The 20,953-nt window shown below is 38.7% G+C and overlaps 1 protein-coding gene across 1 annotated transcript in view; it reads right to left on the bottom strand.

The window, feature by feature from the left end:
• mor (SWI/SNF- related protein mor) overlaps positions 1 to 4,577 on the bottom strand; it is a 385,701-nt gene extending 381,124 nt beyond the window's left edge. Inside the window, exon 1 of the mRNA XM_090390116.1 lies at positions 4,175 to 4,577. Coding sequence (XP_090246242.1) covers positions 4,175 to 4,360 — 186 coding nt within the window. The 5' untranslated portion in view covers positions 4,361 to 4,577. The remainder of the gene's footprint in view (positions 1 to 4,174) is intronic.
• Positions 4,578 to 20,953: the final 16,376 nt, after the last annotated feature.

Below are 20,953 nucleotides of genomic sequence, written 5' to 3' on the forward strand. Positions count from 1 at the left end.
TAGCAACACTGCAGTTTCAGTACCATCACACTCTTATCACATGATCGGCAACTGTCGCCTCGCTCTGTATCATGTGATAAGTTGCTACCTCAAAAGCGTTTTCAACTCTTGCGGTAATTCTTGAATACAGCTAGGTATTAGATGATTTGTTTTCAGTTAATGGTTGAGATTCCTACCTTTTACACAGTATTTGTGTTGTGTAAGATTAATATGCCCCATAACTGTGTGAATAGTCTGTATGACTTCTGTTACATATATGGAGAAGTCACGTTAACTTCAAGAAAGCGTCTCTTAACTCGAGCCATAAAAAGGGTCTATTTCTTGTATTTTGGGTATAAAGTAGGCAACCAGGACAAGAACTGGGCTCCACATATATGCTGCACTACCTGTTCGTCAAAACTCAACACCCACTTGAATGGAAAGGGATGTTTCATGCCTTTTGCAGTGGCCATGATATTGAAGGAGCCAACAAATCACATCATTACTTCTGTATGGTGCCTTCTATTAGAAAAGGGATGACAATGAAGAAAAAGTGTACAGCAATGTGCCCAAATGTACCATCTGCAATTTGTCCCATGCCTTCATGGTGAAATACTACCTATTCCTGAATCAAACCGTTTTTCTGTACACTGATGAAGGTACTGATGAACATCAACTTGATATACACAAAGTATAGCAGCCATCTACATCAAGGGATCCATCATTTTGTCCAAACCTTTATCCTTCTGAATCACATAAGATCACAGAAAGTGAACTTAATGGCTTCATCAGGGATCTTGAACTGCTGAAGAATAAGGCAGTGTTTGAATAAGGCAAAGTTTTTGAAGAATAAGGAAGAGCATAAGCCATAGGCTTCCTTGCACCATGTGGCCATTGCTAATACTAGTACTAACCCGTTTGCACACTTTCCTATACTGCTATCTAATCTACCACAGATGATAGTATAGGCAGACCCATGACTGATCTAGCTCTCTGGCTACATATTCAACTGTTTTACAATGCTCCACCTTGATGACAATATCTGCCAAGACTATTTAATTCTTTGATAACTGTGCACGTTTCATGCATGAATCATTATCCACAGTTTTTCTTCTATCACAGTAAAAATGCAGTCATTAATATGCCTTTGCCATACACCAATGAATTTCTGCTAGAGACCCACCATTATAAGAAACTAAACAACACTGTGCTGTGCCAGCTTGAATGCACTCATATTCTTTGATACTGCACATCACCCCCAGTGCATATCAAGTAGCTAAACTTGTCCTATTGCTCAATAGAAGCACTAGTCCTAATCAATAAATTTACATCCATGGCAGCACATAATTTAAGTTTAGACCATTGAAAGCTCATTTTCATTTTACTTACTCTTAGTTTAAGAAATTTTATAAAATTAAAAGTTTTAATTATATTATTGAATACTTTCAGTTTTTGCACATTTAATAATTAATCTACATTAATTATAGATCTTAGTATTAATTATATTTATAAATTACTCAGTTAATTTACTTAATATACAGTGTCTTATCATTAAACTGATTATAAGAAATATTATACTGAAAGAAAACATGCCACACATCTGTCTCAGTAACTTATGCATTAGATAAAAAAAATTCTTCTGCAACAGAAATAAAAATCATGATGTTTTTAACTGTAATTTTATCTCTGTAAGCGTGTTTTAAAGGGCGCTTGTGTTTTTTAGAGGGAAAAATTTCTCTCCGTAAAAAAACAATACTTCTGCCTTTCATCATTAGATGGAAAAAAAATCCTGTTGTGTTTCAAGCTATACTCCAAACAGCCACAGTTATCGCAACACTTATGACAACCATGCAAGGGCGCCTCCATAGCCAGGTGGGCAGGAGCAGCATTGTGTAGCACACGCTTCTTGATTAAACCGGGGTTCAAGCCTGTGACCACCAAATACAAAGGATGCAGAAAGGTCAGGAAATGACCACCGCATATTCCCGGAGCAATATGGCCTTAGTTGCTAATGCTCCTAAAAAAAAAAAAACCAAATAACAACTGTGCAAAAAAAAAAAAAAAAAAAAGTATTAATATATGACAACATAAACAACACCATTCTTCAGGAAGTGGTAGCTTGTAGTATAAGGAAGTAACAGTTGTAACTTAGGTTATGATTTTTGAAACTTTCTAGTTTCAAAATTCATTACCTATAATTATTAAATGTTTTTAAATTAAAACTAACCTATATTCATAATTCTGCATGCAAAAATGCACTGTCTAAGAAAGCTGCTGTTGTTGTTATTTGGTTTTTTAGGAGCATTAGCAACTATGGCCATATTCTTCCGGGGATATGCGGTGGTCATTCCCTGACCTTTCCACATCCTCCGTATTTGGTGGTCACGGGCTCGAACCCCGGTCTAATCAAGAACCGTGTGCTACGCACTGCTGCTCCTGCCCACCTGGCTATGGAGGCGCCTGTTTAAGAAAGCATTCACTGAGCTAATCAGCTGCAAACATGCAGCACCAACAAACTTGTGTCATTACAACAATATGTATGCCTGGAGGAGAGTAGGCACCTACAAGGTGATCTGATTGAAGTGTTTAATACTTTGAACGGATTGAGAGCTCAAAGCTGATAGGATTCTTCCTCTTGCTCAGACCACGCAAGAGGGCACAAATTCAAATTGAGGAAGGACGGTTGCAGAATGGATATCCGAAAGTTTGCTTTTAGCCAGCGGGTGGTTGACTGCTGGAACAAACTTCCATCTGTTGTTGTGGAAGTTGACAGCTTAAATAAATTCAAGAAAGAACTAGGCAAACCAGTGGAAGGAACAAATAGGCAAAATGGGAGGTGATTTTTTTTTTTTTTTTTTTGGCTGAGCTTATTCTCTTGCACCATTTTCCACTGCTAATACTAATACCAGTGAACATAGGTCTCCACACTGGGTGCTAGTTAACTGCAAACCCAGCAAGCTGGGCATGAGCTTACCAATGGAAAATAGTAGTGGTCACTGAATGTTTCACTGTGCCATGCACAATGCAAGTACTTACTGTGTGCATGGCAAAAAACTAACTATACAAATAAATGTCCATTTACTCTGGACAGCCATGGCCAGAAGAGTTTACTTCACTAACTGTTTTATTCCAGCCAACAAAGAACTGTGCACTTTTTTTTTTGTGGCAATGTACAGGCTTGATCTCACAATGAGAGGTCAGGCATGGTACCTCAGGGCCCCAGCCAGCCTTCTAATTAATCCACCTTAAAAATTAAGCCCTACCCCCAAAAACATACACTATTTTCTTAACGAAACAAATATAGATTACATATTCAAAAAGTTTTAGCCTGCCTAGTAAATATAACCTATTTAAAAAAAAAAATGCAAGATATATATTTTTTAAAAGTTGTTAAAAAATAGTAATTTAGAGGTTATTTACATTCCTATTTTATTATTTTTTTTGTGTAAGTTAAAGCATACAATCAAATATTTGGACATGGTAGCACCTTTTACTGATATAAGATGAAACAGTAGTATATGCACATATCTGATATAAAAAATTCTGTGAGGAGAAAAAATTCGCAAAAATATTGAAACTTTTTTTTTCCCATCTGATTGAAAGAGGTGAAATGATTCTGTTGAAGAAGAATGCTAGCCCAGATGGCCAAGGAATTTCATAATAAATTACCTTATATTTGTCATTATATATATTACTGCAACCAAACTATATAAATGGTCCACAAATGATGATTAAACAACGTATGTAAACATTATAAAAGAAAACAATTCCTAATTACTACTGAAAACGTAGAACTCGGATATACTCCCAACGGAAAATATCATTCAACCCTAAAATGAAGCAAAAAAATGTATTAATATATGAAACCAACATAATGGCACACAATAATATTCATATTTACCATTCGTTGTCACATATTGGCATGGCATTAAGAAATCAATAACTAAATCAGTGTGCAGAATCAAGTCAGGAGTATTTTTGATCATATTTACATAACCTTCAAATGCTGCTTTTTTACAGTATACACATGTCATTTTATCAAGTGTTTTAAATATAAAATCATTCATTTTTATTTAACCCCCTTCTACTGAAAGTTCCATTATTAAGCCTAAGCAAAACAAACGACAGTTGTAAAATTGAAACAGACAACGTTAGGCTTACAAACAAGTACAAACAGCACAGAGAGCAGTGATACCTTTTTGCAGTTTTTCTGCAGCCATTGCCTAACGGTGTCGAACTGGGCTACCGTATCCAGGGATTCATAAAACTTTACATTTGGCCCGCCGTCTTTTTTTCGTACTACAGCCATTTTTACATACGGCTGCATGAGTACCTTGCATTCGCGTAACCGGGAGAAAACACTGACGGCAGAGACGCTCATGAACGACACAGGAGAAGCAATATGTCCAGCGTACGGTACTGAACTAACGAACCACTATGCTAACAGCTAAATTGCTCCGTGGCCGGATGTTTAGTTTAATTCAAAAGCCGATACAGAATGTAACACATACAAAAAGAACACATTTTAACATTAAATCGTGATATCACAATAGCACTAATATTAGCCATATTAGAAGCACCTAAGAAGATGAACCAAAAAAAAGTGTTCGTAAGCAAACAAAAAAAGATTAGATGAACGTCATTAAACGTGTTGCTGACGGAAAAGTGCAAGAAAGCCAATTAGAAATCTGAGGAGATAACACTCCTCGCCCAATGCTTCATTTCTGGAAATAAAAATTATTAAATGATTGGTGACCAAATGTTACAATCTAAACATATTGTCTACCAAATGATGACTTTCTATATTTTTATACAAAAACTAGAATTGTTCAGTTATCAAAAACTGGAATCAAATTGGTTAAATTTGATTTTGCAAAATGAGAAATGAATTCTGGTGACAAATGATATTCTATATTATATTAATTTCGAAAAATTGAGTTGAAGTAATTCGTGGGCTAAATAGCTACAAAATTTTATGGGCTTAAAACTACAAAAAATTGACTAATATATTTATAACTTCCAGTTGCTTTAGAATTGTAATTATAGTCAACTCTCAAGTTACGTGTCTATGTTTCTTTCTCTCTCTGTCTCTCCAAGGAGAGATCAATTACAATGAATTCGATCAATACCAGGAGAGATCAATTTGAAGTCCCAGTCAGTAATATAATATGTAGGGGAAAGAGGGAGAACGGAAGATTTAAAACGAGGTTTTGAATATAAACACGATAACGAAACATCCAATTTTGACAAAAGTACGATAGCAGCATCGAAATTAAGTGGAATGCATTTTTAGTTCGTTATTTTAAAGCACTTTTCGCACAACGTATTCATTTTCATATTTATTCAAATGATAATTTTTTATTCTCACTAAATGTTACGGAATCCTTTGTCTAGGGGTAAATTGAAGAAATGAAGCAGTAAACACTGCATTTCCAGAACTAACTTTAGAAGAAGTAAAAACTATAATCCAGAAACACAAAAACCAAAATGTTTGATTATATTTAATTAGAGAGAATTTAAATTTTCTATCAAAATTTTCTTACCGATTTCTTTGATAGGGAAAATTTGTAAAAATGATAACTTCAAAAAATTATGTTAGAAACACGAAGTGTCAGATTATTATGTCTTAAATTGAATGTATTATTTGAGATTCATTTCCTTCCTTGAGAAAAGCTACGAAATTCTCTTTAAAGTTGGAGGGAACCAACACTTGAAATTTTCACACCACAGCCGAGTTCCTCAGAGTCAGGAAGGGGTTTCGCAGTTTTTTCAACAAGAATAACAGTATTTTTATCACACAATAAAGATAAAACAGACAGATAATAAATGAAATACGGACGCAATAAATTATTTCCAGGTTTTTTCAACGAGCCACTATTTCGCAATCCATTGCAAGCTTTCAGTGCTATGTATAAAAGGTATCATCACTGGTTCATATTGATGCAGAAAATCCATTTCATTATTTAGTAATCCCGATAACCTCCAGGATTCTTGCTGCACGACAGGATGAGATTCTTGAAACGGTCCTAAGTTGGTAAACTGAAGTGGTGAGTTTGGCAGAAGGATGACCGCATGATGAAAGACTCTGGTTATGTGGGCTATGGAGTGCATGGCAATCAGGCACCTAAGAGGTGACCTGAATGAGGTTTAAAAGGCTCTGAGAGGGATTAGTAAAAATGAATGAAGGTGGAAGTCTTACTGTTCTAAAGAATTCCAGAATCAGGGTTTCTTAATTCAAATTTCAGAGCTTCAGGTTTAGATTCCATTAAAGGAAGTTTGCTTTTAGCCAGCGAGTCGTTGATAGCTGGACCAAATTGCCCTCACAGGTAATTGAAGCTGACAGTTTGAATAAATTCAGAAGTCAAATGGATACTTACCTATACTTGTTTGTTTTTTTTTTTTTTTTTTTGCAGCGTTTTGCAAAAGCCTGGGTTTGTACACTATAATCCGAATACCATTACTATTAGTAATAGTATTCGTATAGAAGTAATCCCAGAGAAACGTACCAACTGTGCGGTACTAGATTTAGGGTGGTAGAAAACGAAAAAGACCTGGAAGCAATTGTGCAGTCAGATATGAAGTTTTCGGAGCAGTGCAGACAGGCTGCCACAGCAGGTCATAGGGTATTGTCAATGGTATACAGGAATTTTGCTAGTAAGGAAAAGAAAGTGATTATCCCTTTGTATAAGGTAATGGTCAAGCTAGGCCTTGAGTGATGCGTACAGCTCTGGAAGCCGCATTTTAGGAAGGATGTGCAGTTGCTTGAGTTGTAGTGCAGAGAAAGGGCAACAAGATTGGTAAAGGGAACAAAACGGTGGTCAAAGGAGAACAAACATCCTCTTACTGTTATAAAGAATTCATCAAAGGGTCCTCTAAGAGGACCCCTTTTTTCCCCCTCACCAAGAAAGGCCTAAGTATTGGAAATTGCAGCGTCTCGAGACTAGGCGCCTACAAGGTGATCTGATTGAGGTGTATAAGGCCTTGAATGGAACGAGCAGGCTCCATTCTGATAGGATCCTTCCTCTTTTAACGTTACGAAACTGAGGGGGCATAAATTCATATTCAGGAAAGACGTGCGGAAGTTTGCCTTTAGGCAGAGAGTAGTTGATTGCTGGAACAAACTTTCATCGTTGTAGAAGTTGATAGCTTAAATAAATTCAAGGAGGAACAGGACAACTTTTAGAGAGAATAGTTGTGTGAATTTATTATTATTATTTTTTTTTTTTTTGTCTAATGCTACATAAGCTTGCTTTCTTGCATCACATGCTTCTACTACTATTATTATAACACGACACAATTGCAGTTTTGCTTCAAAGATACTTTTTCGCCAAAATAACATCAGCATTGAGCTTACTCAATCCATTGAAATCCTCAAACTTCTCAATCAGATATCTCACCACTCAGGTACCTATTTTTCAGATGATACAATTTGCAGAATTGATGCCTTTCTTGGAAAGAGCATTGATTGTTTTTCTCATGAATGTCGTTCCCCTCATGAGCATCCATTGTTCTTCTCATGAGTGTCGTTCCTCCTCACTATACCCGTTCAAAGAGATTGACATTCACCCTCAAATGACGCCTCCAGAACTCTGTACAGTGCTTAAGATGAGCCGAGCTATTGACTTGTACAATGCTATAATCCCCTATTAATCCCTACTCAAAACTTGATGTTCTTATTGAAAAAATTAATAATAATTCGCATTACAGGTTCGCATTACAGCTATCCTCTAATATGTGACTTGTGGAATTTGCAGAATCTCAAGGACTGTCAGTCCTTGAGATTCTGCATGTTCACCCTTTTTTCAAGAAAAGGGTGAACATGTTACCGTCCTGAATAAGGTAAATGTTGGAAGTGATCACAGAATAGTAAGATGTACACTTGATATAGATGTAGGAAAGGAAAGGAAAAAACTGATTCGAGTAAATAATACAAAGGTCTTTGAAATAACAGAAGAGGAGAAAAAGCAGTATGTACTGGAACTTAAGAACAAGTTTGAGCTTCTGCAGACTGCTCAGGACCAAGATATCGACGAGGAATATTACAACTTTCTGAAATTGATAAAGCCCAAGAAACCTATAGGGAAACAGAAATCCAAAGAAGAAAAAATTAGTCAAGAAACACTTGTCATGATGAACCAAAGACGACAAATGAAGAGCAAGAAAAACACTGACAGGGAGAAAATTGAGTATACTGAGTTATGCAAAGCCATTAGAAAGAGACTCAGAGAGGACATAAGAAGATTTAACACAAGAAAAGTAGAACAAGCATTAAGGGAAAACAAAGGATTTAAATCAGCAGCCATGAGCAGTAATACAGAAAGACAAATGATACTGAAACTGAAGAATAGCGATGGTGTACTTATAAACAGCAGAGAAGGCATAATTCAAATAGCAGAAGACTATTATAGAGAATTATACAAGGAGCGAGGGAATGATACCAGCAGTGGGGAATATGGATTGCAAAGTAGCAACACATACAACATACCCGATATTCTTCCTGGTTAGGTAGAACATGCATTGAAGAAAATGAAGAATCGGAAAACCCCGGGGGAAGATGAAGTTATTGTAGAGTTGTTAAAATTGGGAGGAAGAGACGTAACACAAAAACTGGCAAGGCTCTTCACAAAGTGCATTAGAAAAGGTGTGATGCCTAAGCAATGGAATAATGCAATCATAGTTTTGCTGCATAAGAAAGGAGATAAATCAGAAATTGGAAATTATAGACCAATTAGCTTGTTATCCCATATCTACAAGTTATTCACAAGGGTCATTACTAACAGATTAGAAAGAATACTTGATGAGAATCAACCGAAAGAGCAAACTGGCTTTAGGACAGGATTCTCAACTATGGATCACCTTCACGTAATATCACAGCTAATGGAGAAAGCAAATGAATAAAAAACACCATTATGCCTGGCATTTGTGGATTATGAAAAGGCATTTGACTCCATACAGCATAAGCCAATGTTTCGGGCACTGGAAAGACAAGGCATAGATACTCCATATATTATGATTTTGAAGAAAATATATGAGAGTGCTACATCCTTTATTAGACTAGACAAAGACAGTAGCAAATTTAAAATCGAGAAAGGAGTTCGACAAGGAGACACATTAGCATTACCATTAGCATTAGTAGAGGCATATGATGCAAGAAAGCAAGATTATTCAGCATCAGCCAAAAAAAAAAAAAAAACCCACTCCCATTTCACCCCTCCGTTCGTTCGAAATACCTGTCCAGTTGAGCCTTAAATTTGTTTAGGCTATCAACTTCAACAACAAGTGATGGAAGTCGGTTCCACCAACCAACCACCCGCTGGCCAAAGGCAAATTTCCGCACATCTATCCGACATCCGTCCTTCCTCAATTTGAATTTATGCCCTCTGAGGTGATTATTCTGAGCAAGATGAAGAATCCCATGGCACTGAGCATGCTCAAACCATTCAAAGCCTTATACACCTCTATCAGATCACTTCGCCGGTGCCTAGTCTCCAGACTCTGTAATTTGCAAAATTTAAGCCTTTCTTCGTAAGAGCAACCCTTTGTTCCATTCACTAATCTTGTTGCCCTTCTCTGTACCCGTTCCAGCAGCTCTACATCCTTCTTGAAATGAGGCCTCCAGACCTGTATACAGTACTCTAGATGTGGCCTAACCATTGCCTTATACAAGGGAATAATCACCTCCTTATCCCTGCTAGAAAAATTCCTGTATATCATTGACAAGACACCATGAGCTACCCTTGCAGCTCATCTGCACTGCTCAGAGAATTTCATATCTGCCTGCACAATTACCCCCTGGTCCTTTTCATTCTCCACCACTGTCAGTGTAGTACCGCAGAGTTGATACGTTGCTCTGGGGTTACTGTTTCCCATATGTAGTACTTTACATTTGTCAATGTTAAACTTCATTTGCCACCTCTCAGCCCATCTGTTCAACCTTTCCAGATCCTGTTGCAGCAGCATAGCATCAGTAGTGTCCTTAACAACCCTGCCAACCTTTGTATCATCTGCAAACTTGGACATTAAACTTGATATCGCATCATCAATATCATTCATAAACACGCGAAAACAACAACGGACCCAACACTGAACCCTGAGGAACTCCACTAATAACATTAGTCCATGTTGAGCAGTGTCCATTGATTACCACTCTCTGTCTTCTGCCACTCAACCATCCCCTTATCCATAGCAGCAATTTGCCTCCAATGCCACACTGCTCCAATTTGTGCAGCAGTCTTTCATGTGCAACAGTATCAAAAGCCTTCCTAAGATCCAAATGTATAATATCAAAGTTATTCCCTGCATCCAGTTCTTTTGTGACTACATCATAGTATCCAATCAAATTGGTCAGGCAAGACCTGCCCTTAACAAAACCATGCTGCGTCTGAGCTATAACTGAATTCTTGTCTAGATGATCCGAAGCTGTTTACTGCTGCCCTTGAGGAAGCTTTCAGAAGATTAGACTTGTCGCAGAAAGGAATCAATGTGAACGGAGCGTACCTAAACCATTTACGATTTGCAGATGACATTGTGGTCATAAGCCACGATCCCAAAGAATTAGAGGAAAATCTTAATCAGTTATGCACAGTTAGTAAGGATTTTGGACTAAAGATGAATATGGCTAAAACAAAAGTAATGATGAACAAGTATGCCACGGAAATGGAAATAATGATTGAAGGAGCAGTAATTGAAAAGGTGGAGTCATATACTTATCTGGGACAAGTTATCAGCTGTAATAATGATAAATGGCTGGAAGTCAAGAGAAGAATAAATTTTGGATGGATAGCATTCAGGAAATATAGTCACATACTGAAGAGCAATATCCCAGTTTGTCTGAAACATAAAATAATCAAGCAATGTATACTCCCCACCATGACTTATGGAACTGAAACTTGGGCACTCACCAAAAGAATGGAAGAGAAGCTAAGAACTACACAGCGAAGAATGGAACGAATTATATTGGGAATTAGACTGTTAGATAAGAAGAGAAACACATGGATTAGGCAGCAAACTCAAGTAAAGGACATTCTTATCAAAACTAAAGAACTAAAATGGTCTTGGGCAGGACACATAGCTCGAAGACATGATGACGGATGGACTAAGAAAATAACAGAATGGTACCCAAGAGGAGCTAGAAGAAAACCTGGAAGACAAAGACGGAGAGGGATAGATGAAATTCATGAGATTTTGAGTAGTAAATGGATGGCCAGTGCTCAAAACAGAAGGAACTGGAAAGTTGCTGGAGAGGCCTTCATCCTGCAGTGGATTGAAAATGGCTGATGATGATGATGATGATTACAGCTATGCATTATAGGTTTCCATTACAGGTATGTATTATAGGTTCCCATTATACAGGGGATTTCAAAAATGATGACCAGTAATTTAAAGGTGAAAAGTACAAATCAAATAAGCAAAAAAGTCCCAGTGAAAAGACCCCGCTGCAAGTGAACCGTTTCGAGACAATGCGCATTTTCTGTTAAGATCTGCCACAGACTACGGTAGCACTATTTTGTCAAAAAGCTGTGAATCCTTTGCTAAAGTGGTTTAATTAAACATAACATAATACATTTTTAAATTTTGGTTGCAACGCCAAAGTATACTACAGATCTTACATTAGCATTAGCATTAGTAGAGGCATTTGATGCAAGAAAGCAAGCTTATACAGCATAAGCAAAAAAAAAAAAATAAATAAATAAAACCACTTCAACTTCACCCCACTGTTCGTTCAAAATACCTGTCCAGCTGAGACTTAAACTTATTTAGGCTATCAACTTCCACGAAAAGAGATGGAAGTCTGTTCCACCAACCAACAACCCAATGGCTAAAGGCAAATTTTCCGTATGGCTATTCTATATCTGTCATTCCTCAATTTCAATTTAAGCCCTCTCAGGTTATTATTCTGAGCAACAGGAAGAATTCCATTAGTATTCAGCATACTCAAACCATTCAAGGCTTTATACACCTCTATCAGATCACCTCGCTGGTGCCTACTCTCCAGACACTGTAATTTGCAAAACTTAAACCTTTCTTCGTAAGAGCACCCCTATCTTCCATTCACTAATCTTGTTGCCCTTCTTTGTACTCGTTCCAGCAGCTCTACATCCTTCTTGAAATGAGGCCTCCAGACCTGTATACAGTACTCTAGGTGTGGCCTGACCATTGCCTTATACAAGGGAATAATCACCTCCATATCCATGCTAGAAAAATTCCTATATATCATTGACAATACACAAGAGCTACACTTGCAGCCCGTCTGCGCTACTCAGAAAACGTCATACCTGCCTGCACAACTACCCCCAAGTCCCTTTCATTTTCTACCACTGTCAGTGTAGTACCACAGAGTTGATACGTTGCTCTGGGATTGCTGTTTCCCATATGTAGTATTTTACATTCGTCAATGTTAAACTTCATTTGTCATCTCTCAGCCCATTTGCTCAACCTTTCCAGATCCTATTGCAGCAGTATAGTGTCAGTAGTGTCTTTGACAACCCTGCCAACCTTCGTATCATCTGCAAACTTGGACGTTAAGCTTGATATACCATGATCAATATCATTTATAAATACAGAAAACAATAATGGACCCAACACTGAACCCTGAGAGACTCCACTGATAACATTAGTCCACGATGAGCAGTGTCCATTGATTACCATTCTCTGTCTTTTCCCCCTTAACAACCCCTTTATCCATAGTACCAATTTGCCTGCAATGTCACACTGCTCCAATTTGTGCAGCAGTCTTCCATGTGCAACAGTATCAAAAGCCTTTCTAAGATCCAAATATATAATATCAACGTTATTGCCTGCATCCAACTCTTTTGTGACTGCATCATAGTGCCCAAACAAATTGGTCAGGCAAGACTTCACCTTAACAAAACCATGCTGTGTCTGAGCTATAACTGAAGTCTTGTCTAGATGATCCTGCAGTGCTTCTTTAACCAGTGCGTCCATTAATTTTCCTGGAAAAGAAGTTAAACTCAGAGGCCTATAATTATTGTGTCAGCCTTTGATCCTCCTTTGTGAATTGGGGTCACATTTGCACATCTCCAGCCTGTGGGTACCTCCTCTCAGTCCAAGGAAGCTCTCATAATTATGGCTAAGGGTTTGCTTACTTACTTTTCTGCCTCCTTTAATATAACTGGATAGATCCCATCCACCCCCAGGTGCCTTTCTTGTGTTTATCTTCAACAATTTCTCCTCCACTTTACGCTCAGTTATTACAAGATTCTCTAGCTTACTGCCAGATTTGAATACACCTCTGGCATTCCCCTCGCTGAATAACTCCTCAGCAGGATCGTCCACTGTTGACCCATCGATATCAAGTGGACCAATCTGATTCATCCCCTTCCTTCTAGAGTTTACATAAGTAAAGAACTCTTTGCTGTTTTTCTTTGCATCCCTTGCCAAAGATTTCTCGTAATCTGCCTTCGCCTCCCTAACGTCCTTTGTAACATGGTTACAGATCAACTTGTATCTATCATAGGCTTCTGTGTTACGTGTTAATTTGTATGTATCCCATGCATTTTTCTTCTCTGCCTCATTAGTTCATCTGACATCCATTTAGGCCTAAACCTTGAACAATATTTCTTAGTTGGTATGTAAAGCCTAGTAGCTTCCAAGATAAGTTCTTTGATTGCTTCCCATTTTGAATTTGCTGTTGGTAACATCATCAGTTGGTCCCACTGTATAGAATTTAAATACTGTCTCAGTCCATGGTAGTCGCCTTTACGAAAGCAATACCCATTCCCTTTACCCCTAATGGTAGTTACCTCTTTGAGTAAATCCCACTTCAGCACACTGTGATCACTTCCACCTAGTGGTTCATTTATCTGCAGATTCTTAATGCATGAAGAATCACTACTGATAATCAAATCAAGAGTATTACTCCCTCTAGTTGCCTCCCGAACATGCTGATGTAGAAAACAATCATCCAATAAATCCACAAAAGCCTTGCTAGAGTGTGAGTGACCAGCCCCCAAATTCCAGTCAATATCTGGGAAATTAAAATCTCCCATTATAACACTCTGATTTACTGGCCCACTCTATTTCCCTGTACAGTTTCTTATTATACTCCTCAGAGTCAATGGACCTATAGCACACTCCTACTCTCAATTTCTATCTCCCAATGCTTATGTCACACCAAACTGACTCGACACTGCACTGTCCAGCGATGTCGACTGGCTTCACTTCCTTGGTTTTTATGTGTTTCTTAACTAATAGCATAACCCCTCCTGCCTTCCTATCCGGTCTATCCTTTCTGTAGACGTTGTACTCCCCAAATTCCAGTTCTGCATTCCTTATATCTGTGTGACAACATGTCTCTGATATCCCAACAATATCTGCCTTTGATGGTTTGAGTAATACCTCAAATTCATCAAATTTATTTACTGAACTCCTTGCATTGGTGTACACGCAAGTATACATGCACCTGTTCTTTTTCTTAGCTACCCTTAAATAACGAATGTGTTCACTTGTACCCCAATGACTCCCAGCAGTCTCTGAAATATCCTGCATCATATTTTTCAGGCTTCTGTTCATTGCAATAGAAGCAGTGCAAGAATCAGTTTCACCTCTGTCAGTGTCTACTGTTAATTTATTAGCCTTTCCTCCCCCCCCCCCCAAACTAGCAGTTTTCCGACCCACCTAACACTGCCTCGATAGCATCAGCAAATATTCTTGCACCCTTTCTATTTAAGTGTATCCCATCCCTGTAGAAGCAGTCTCTCCTGTTAACAAGAACTGGTTGAAAAAAAATTCTACCCCTTGAGACTTGCACAATCTTTCCAGGGCGAATTGATCGACAAGGCTCTCATCATATACTCCCTCCTATCGTGTCTGGGCCGAATTGCAGACACTTTCAAATTCAACCCTAATTCATGGCTTTTTTTCAACAGTGACCTGTACTTGTTAAGTAATTCTGGCGGTCTCCTACTCTTGATATCATTATTGCCAACGTGTACAACTATATCACCTTTTGTGCCCTTAAATGTTACAGGATGTTACAAAAGGTATTGAAAATGCTGTCCTTGCATTCGTACGCAGGATTATAGCCTTCTTTGTATTGAGTTACGAATCCTCTCAGGCATTTCTGATTTGCTGAAAGGCTCCTACAACGCGATGCTGCAATTGCTCAACTGTGTTAATGTCAGAAGTGTACACCAAGCTTTTTACATGACCCCAAAAACACAAATCCATAGGATTTAAGTTTGGTTATCTGGGAGGCCACATTACAAGCCCACCTCAACATATCCACTTTGACCATACCTTCTAGTTAGATAACGAGTCACAACTCGAGAGAAATGTGCCGGTTCACCATTACGCATTAACCACATGTTCTCGTCTTGCTGAAGTGGAACATTATCATCATCAAGGAGGTCTGGAAAACATTCTGCAGGAACTGAAGGTACAGTTCGCCTGTTTGGCAGACAGTGTGGTCCAATTAGACGGTCTCCTAGTAGTCTTGCCCAGACATTCAACAAAGAAACGTTGCTGATGTTGTGACTCGAGAATTGGAATAGGATTTTTGTCGGGCCAAACGTGAGAGTTATGAAAATTAAAAATACCATCACGAGTAAACCCAGCTTCGTCAGAGAACAAAATGTTGTTTAAAAATTGGGAGTTCAGGACACACTATTGTTGCATTCAATGGCAGAAGTTCATTCTGGTAGGGTAGTCTGTTTGCTGAGACTTTGTACACGCTGGATATGGTAGGGATACAGCAATTGGCGATGTAAAATTCGCTACAGGGTTGCTCTTGCAGAGCAACCCTCCTTGTCGAAATTCCTGGATTTTGTTCTATAAACTTTATTATGGATAAATGGACTGAAATGGAAGCCATAAGAACAACTCTCACCATAGAAAATCAGAAATTAAAAGTAAGAGCAGAAGAACACAGAAAATAAGTTCTCTACCAAGAATGCCATTTTCAAGTCCTATCGGACTCCTCTAAGAAGACATATGCAACAGGGATTGAACATTGTGAAGTGCAAAAATTTCTCTAACTCTATTGCATCACACAACTTGAAGAAGAAAACCAAGATCATAAGAACAGCATCAAACTTCCCAGACAACTCCAAAACAAAATCTTTTGATCATGCGTGCCACAAATAATTGCAAAATGGAATCAAGTAATTAAATCAAAAACACAGTTGCAAAAACACTGAGAGAAGAGTACAGAAATGTTAAAATAAGATCTCTACGCACAAATAAGAATAAAGGCATTGTTCTGGAAACCATTAGCTCTGATGATCTAGACAAGATTGCATCTTCTGAGACAATCATCAAACAAGGTATCTCTACAGCCAAGCCGAAGATGAATGATCCCACGATATTTGTGTATGATGTTCCCAAAGAATTATCAGAAGATCATGTCATATCTGACATATACCATAAGAACCAACGGAATTTTGGTTTCAATTTTCATGAGGTCAAAGGATCCATCAATCTCAGGTTTAATACAGGATCTAAAGCCAACTCAACAAATTGGGTCATTGGCTTCCCTGCAAAATTTCTAAAATGTCTTTTTGAACAGGACAGACATTATCTTGGTATCAAGCCCATAAGTACCGTCGGTTTACAATAGTGAACAAATGCTTTAGACGTCTGGCTTTTGGTCATTCATTCCACAACTGTAATTAGCATTAGCATTATTGTCTTTAAGCTGTCCTACACTCTTTATTTTTATTTCTCCGAAATTATTAGGGCAATCCGAGGACGTAGGAGAAACTATTTTAGCATTAGCATTAGTAGAGGCATTTGATGCAAGAAAGCAAGCTTATGCAGCACCAGCCAAAAAAAAAAAAAAAAAAAAAAAAAACCCACTTCCACTTCACCCCTCTGTTCGTTCAAAATACCTGTCCAGCTGAGCCTTAAACTTATTTAGGCTATCAACCTCCACCACAAGGGATGGAAGTCTGTTCCACCAACCAACCACCCGCTGGCTAATCAAAAAGTACTGTCTTGTGGTCATCATTGCGCCATGGAAGGACATGTAGTAGTAGTAGTAGTTGTAGTGGCATATGATGAAAGAATGCCAGCGTATGAGCTTATGCAGCATCAGCCAAAAAAAATTCGCACCATTCCCTCTATGTGTTTGTCCAGTTGCTCCTTAAATTTATTTAACCTATCAACTTCCACAACGACAGATGGAATTTTGTTCCAGCAATTAACCACCCGCTGGCTAAAGGCAAATTTCTACACATCTATTCTACATCTGTCTTTCCTTAATTTGAATTTATGCCCAATTTAGGTTCGTAATATGAACAAGTGGAAGAATCCCATCAGAATTCAAAGGGCTCAACCCATTCAAGCCTTATACACCTCAATCAGATCACCGCGCAGGAGCTTAGTCTCCAGCCATTCCAATTTGCAGAACTTAGGCCTCGCTTGGTAAGAGGATCCCTTCATTCCCCTCACTAATCTTGTCGCCCTTCTCTGTACACGTTCAAGGAAATCTACATCCTTCCTAAAATGAGGCCTCCAGACCTTTACGCAATACTCAAGGCGTGGCCTGACCATTGTCTTTTACAGAGCGACAATCACCTCCTTTTCCCTGCTAGCAAAATTCCTATATATCACTGACAAAACCACATGACCTGCCCTGGCAGCCAGTCTGCATTGCTCAGAAAACTTTATATCCGAAATGCCATCACTGAGAATTCCTATGATTCGCTCTGCTTAGAAGAACCCTATTTTTCCAGAAGTCTCCATGGACACAACTCGCATTTAGCCAGCGGGTAGTTCGTTGGTGGAACAGACTTCCATCTTTTGTTGTTGAAGTTGATAGCCTAAATAAATTTACGGCTGTGCTGGACAGGTATTTAGAATGAATAGAGGGGTGAAATAGGAGCGGTTTTTTTTTTTTTTTTTGGCTGGTGCTGCATAAGCTTGCTTTCTTGCTTTCTAAAGCTAATGCTAATGCTAATGCTAACTCAAAATTAATGGGTTTCTCAATCTCTTTCCGGATCATACATGCTGATGCAGAACATCTAAAATCTGCAATAGTGGCATTCAATACATCACTTGATATAACAGCTAATTTTTCCCTGTGTAAAATGGTACATGAGTACAAATCTCGTCACTTTCTAATACTTTCTATTTGGTATCACTCTACTGTCCTCCATTTGAAGATATCCAAATCTTCCTGAACTATCTAGTTTCGGTCATTGAAAAACTATGCCCATCACCGATCAATATAGCTACATACTCCAATGCCAAGTCTCCATTATGGTTTGGTACCTCAATCACAGCCCAGTTATGCCGGTGACCTCAAATTGCTGACTCAAATTAACCCTGGCGACAGCCCCCCTCCCTCAGCTCAGCAACAGGATCAATTCCCAACTTAAGGATATTGAATTGTACCTTGCAAACTTCAATCTGAAAATCAACCCACTGAAGTCTGCTCAGGTTATATTCTCCATTAAATCCATGCCACAGTAATCAACGTGTCATTCGCAGGGGTACGAATACCAAACGTACCCTCCCACACAGACCTTGGCATTCTGTTTGACCATAAGATGTCCTTTGTCAACAAGATCGACAAAATCAGTACCAAATTTTCTCGTCTACGGTGGATCTGAAAACAGCAGCTGCTACACGTCCGAAATTCTCTCACTGTTAAAAGTTTCATCACCTCCACGATCTACCTTGCCATTCTCTATGGAGCAGAAATATGGGCCACTGCTGCACCTACAAACCTCAAGCGGGTGTACACCGCTGAATACAGGTTACTGAAATGGGCCAATAACAAGCTTCATCTACCTCCGGCTACCACAGCCACCATGATGGCACAAGCACTCGACATCCAGAGGATGAAGTTCTTGATTGTGGAAAAGAGGCTGGTCTTCACAGCGAAACTCATCACAGGCTAGATATCATCTCCAAATATTTGGAAGGCTTGCTCTTGAGGATTCCACAGCCATGCCTAAGGTCGGTACCAGCACTTGTGGCTCACCACAACAGGCTTGTATTCACTGATAGATTTCTTCCCAAGCAGATGCTTGCTGACCTCAACTGTGTGAACGCCGACATCGACAGCATAATAAGTAACAAGAAGGACAGACACAATTTTAGCAAAGCCCTTGAACCCTAATATTTTGCACAGTTGTATTTTATTTCTGTATTTGTATTTAGCTCTGTGTTTTTATGCTGTATTTTTATTTCTTTTTGCATTTGTAATCTGTATTTTGTAGCCTTTGGCTGTATTTTGCAGCCTTTTCTATTTGTTCGCTGTACTTATTCTGCTTTTCTCTAACTGCTATATGTGAACCTCTGGCGCTCGTCGCCGTGATGGGATATTGTGCTGTAACTTTACTTCAAAATAACGATTTATTTATTTATTTATTTACCTCCACCGACCACAGAGGACGACAACAGGAGAGATTCATACTGGCACACAATCTGCACATCCATAAAAATACAGAGATAAATACAAACACAGAAAACAGTACCTTCTTTATAATAAATGGTGAGTCTAACATCAACCTGACTCTCACAATTGCAAACATCACTAACAAAATATCAATCTGGGCTGTGATTGAAGATCCAACATATAGTGAGCACCGTGCAATTTCATTTAAACTAACCACAAATCTACAAAATCGGAGGTTACCTCTGAAATTTTAGATTCATTTAATGAGCTTAATGCTGAAGACCAAGTCTTCTATATCCCAACTGCCTTACTACGAGCAACTGAATGCTCGAGAGAATATCTCCAAAGAAATCATCTGTTCCCTGGTGGAATTCTCAGCTAATGGTTTTAAGAAGACGTGTTCACATGGGAAGGAAACTTTATCAAAGATGACGCTCTTGACCTCCCAATGAAGTCAAAGACTCAAAAATGAATACAGAACCATAAAAGAGTTGTATAATTTCGAAATCTCAAAGCAAAAAATCGCTATCTGGCAGTCTTTCGTCTTCACTGTGGCCAACTCGAACCCATGGGGATTACTCTATAAAATTAGCAGAGATAAAGTGCCAACCAATGATATTTAGAACTCCATAGTGACTAATCACTCTGAACCCACGATATGGCATGATACTGTCACAATGATTCTGGATAAACTTTTCCCTCAGGATGATCAGTCAACCCACTCTCCCACTCAATCAGTAACAAGAACCCTCAATCTTCAATGATCCTCCACTGTGGATACTGACCTGTTTACTCAAGAAGAGCTTCAAACAGCTATATATAAAATCAATGTCCAAAATTGTCCTGGACCTGACTTGCCGGACATTACTGTCATTAAGAAGTTCGAAGAAACTTATCCTAATATCCTGTTCAATCTCTTCAACAAATCAACAAATGTCTTCTCTGTGGTACTTTCCCCCGTCTCTGGAAGAATGCACTAGTCAAACTACTAAGAAAGCCCGTCAGACCCGTGAGCCTTCCGTCCAATTTCTCTCCTACCGAATTTGGGAAAACTCTACGAACGAATACTCGCCCCAAGAATCTATGACCTTTTCCAAGCTCAAGACATCTTTACACCTGGAGTTGCCTGTATGGATTCGTTAAGGGAAAGTCTTGTGAAGATGCACTTCTTGTGTTAAAAAATTAGATCCAGAATTCCAAATGAAAACGTGAAATGGCCATCTTCACAGATTTTAAAGGTGCTTTTGACTCCCTCTCGTGGGAGAGTGCCTTCGCAAGCCTTCAGAACACCTGATGCTACTCTCAGTTATACCAAGCTATCCGAGCCTACTTTGATCACAGATCTATACAGGTTACTTCAATAACCTGCACCATAACATGAGCTGTAAATAGAGGATGTCCTCCGGGCCATGTTCTGGGGCCGCTCTTCTGGAACATTACACTAAATACATGGATAACCAGACATTTTGATTTTGCTACTCCAATCGGATATGCTGATCACCTTGTCATTCTCAGGCAACTCCAGGCAACAAATTCAAGAAAGAGCTTCTCCGGTCTTAAAGGATATCTCATGAAATGGGCAACTGTCGACTTAAAATAGCTCCATCCAAA

Source organism: Mastigoproctus giganteus, chromosome 2 (genome assembly GCF_048544385.1).
Source record: "Mastigoproctus giganteus isolate SK-2022 chromosome 2, ASM4854438v1, whole genome shotgun sequence".
Taxonomy (NCBI): Eukaryota; Metazoa; Arthropoda; class Arachnida; order Uropygi; family Thelyphonidae; genus Mastigoproctus; species Mastigoproctus giganteus.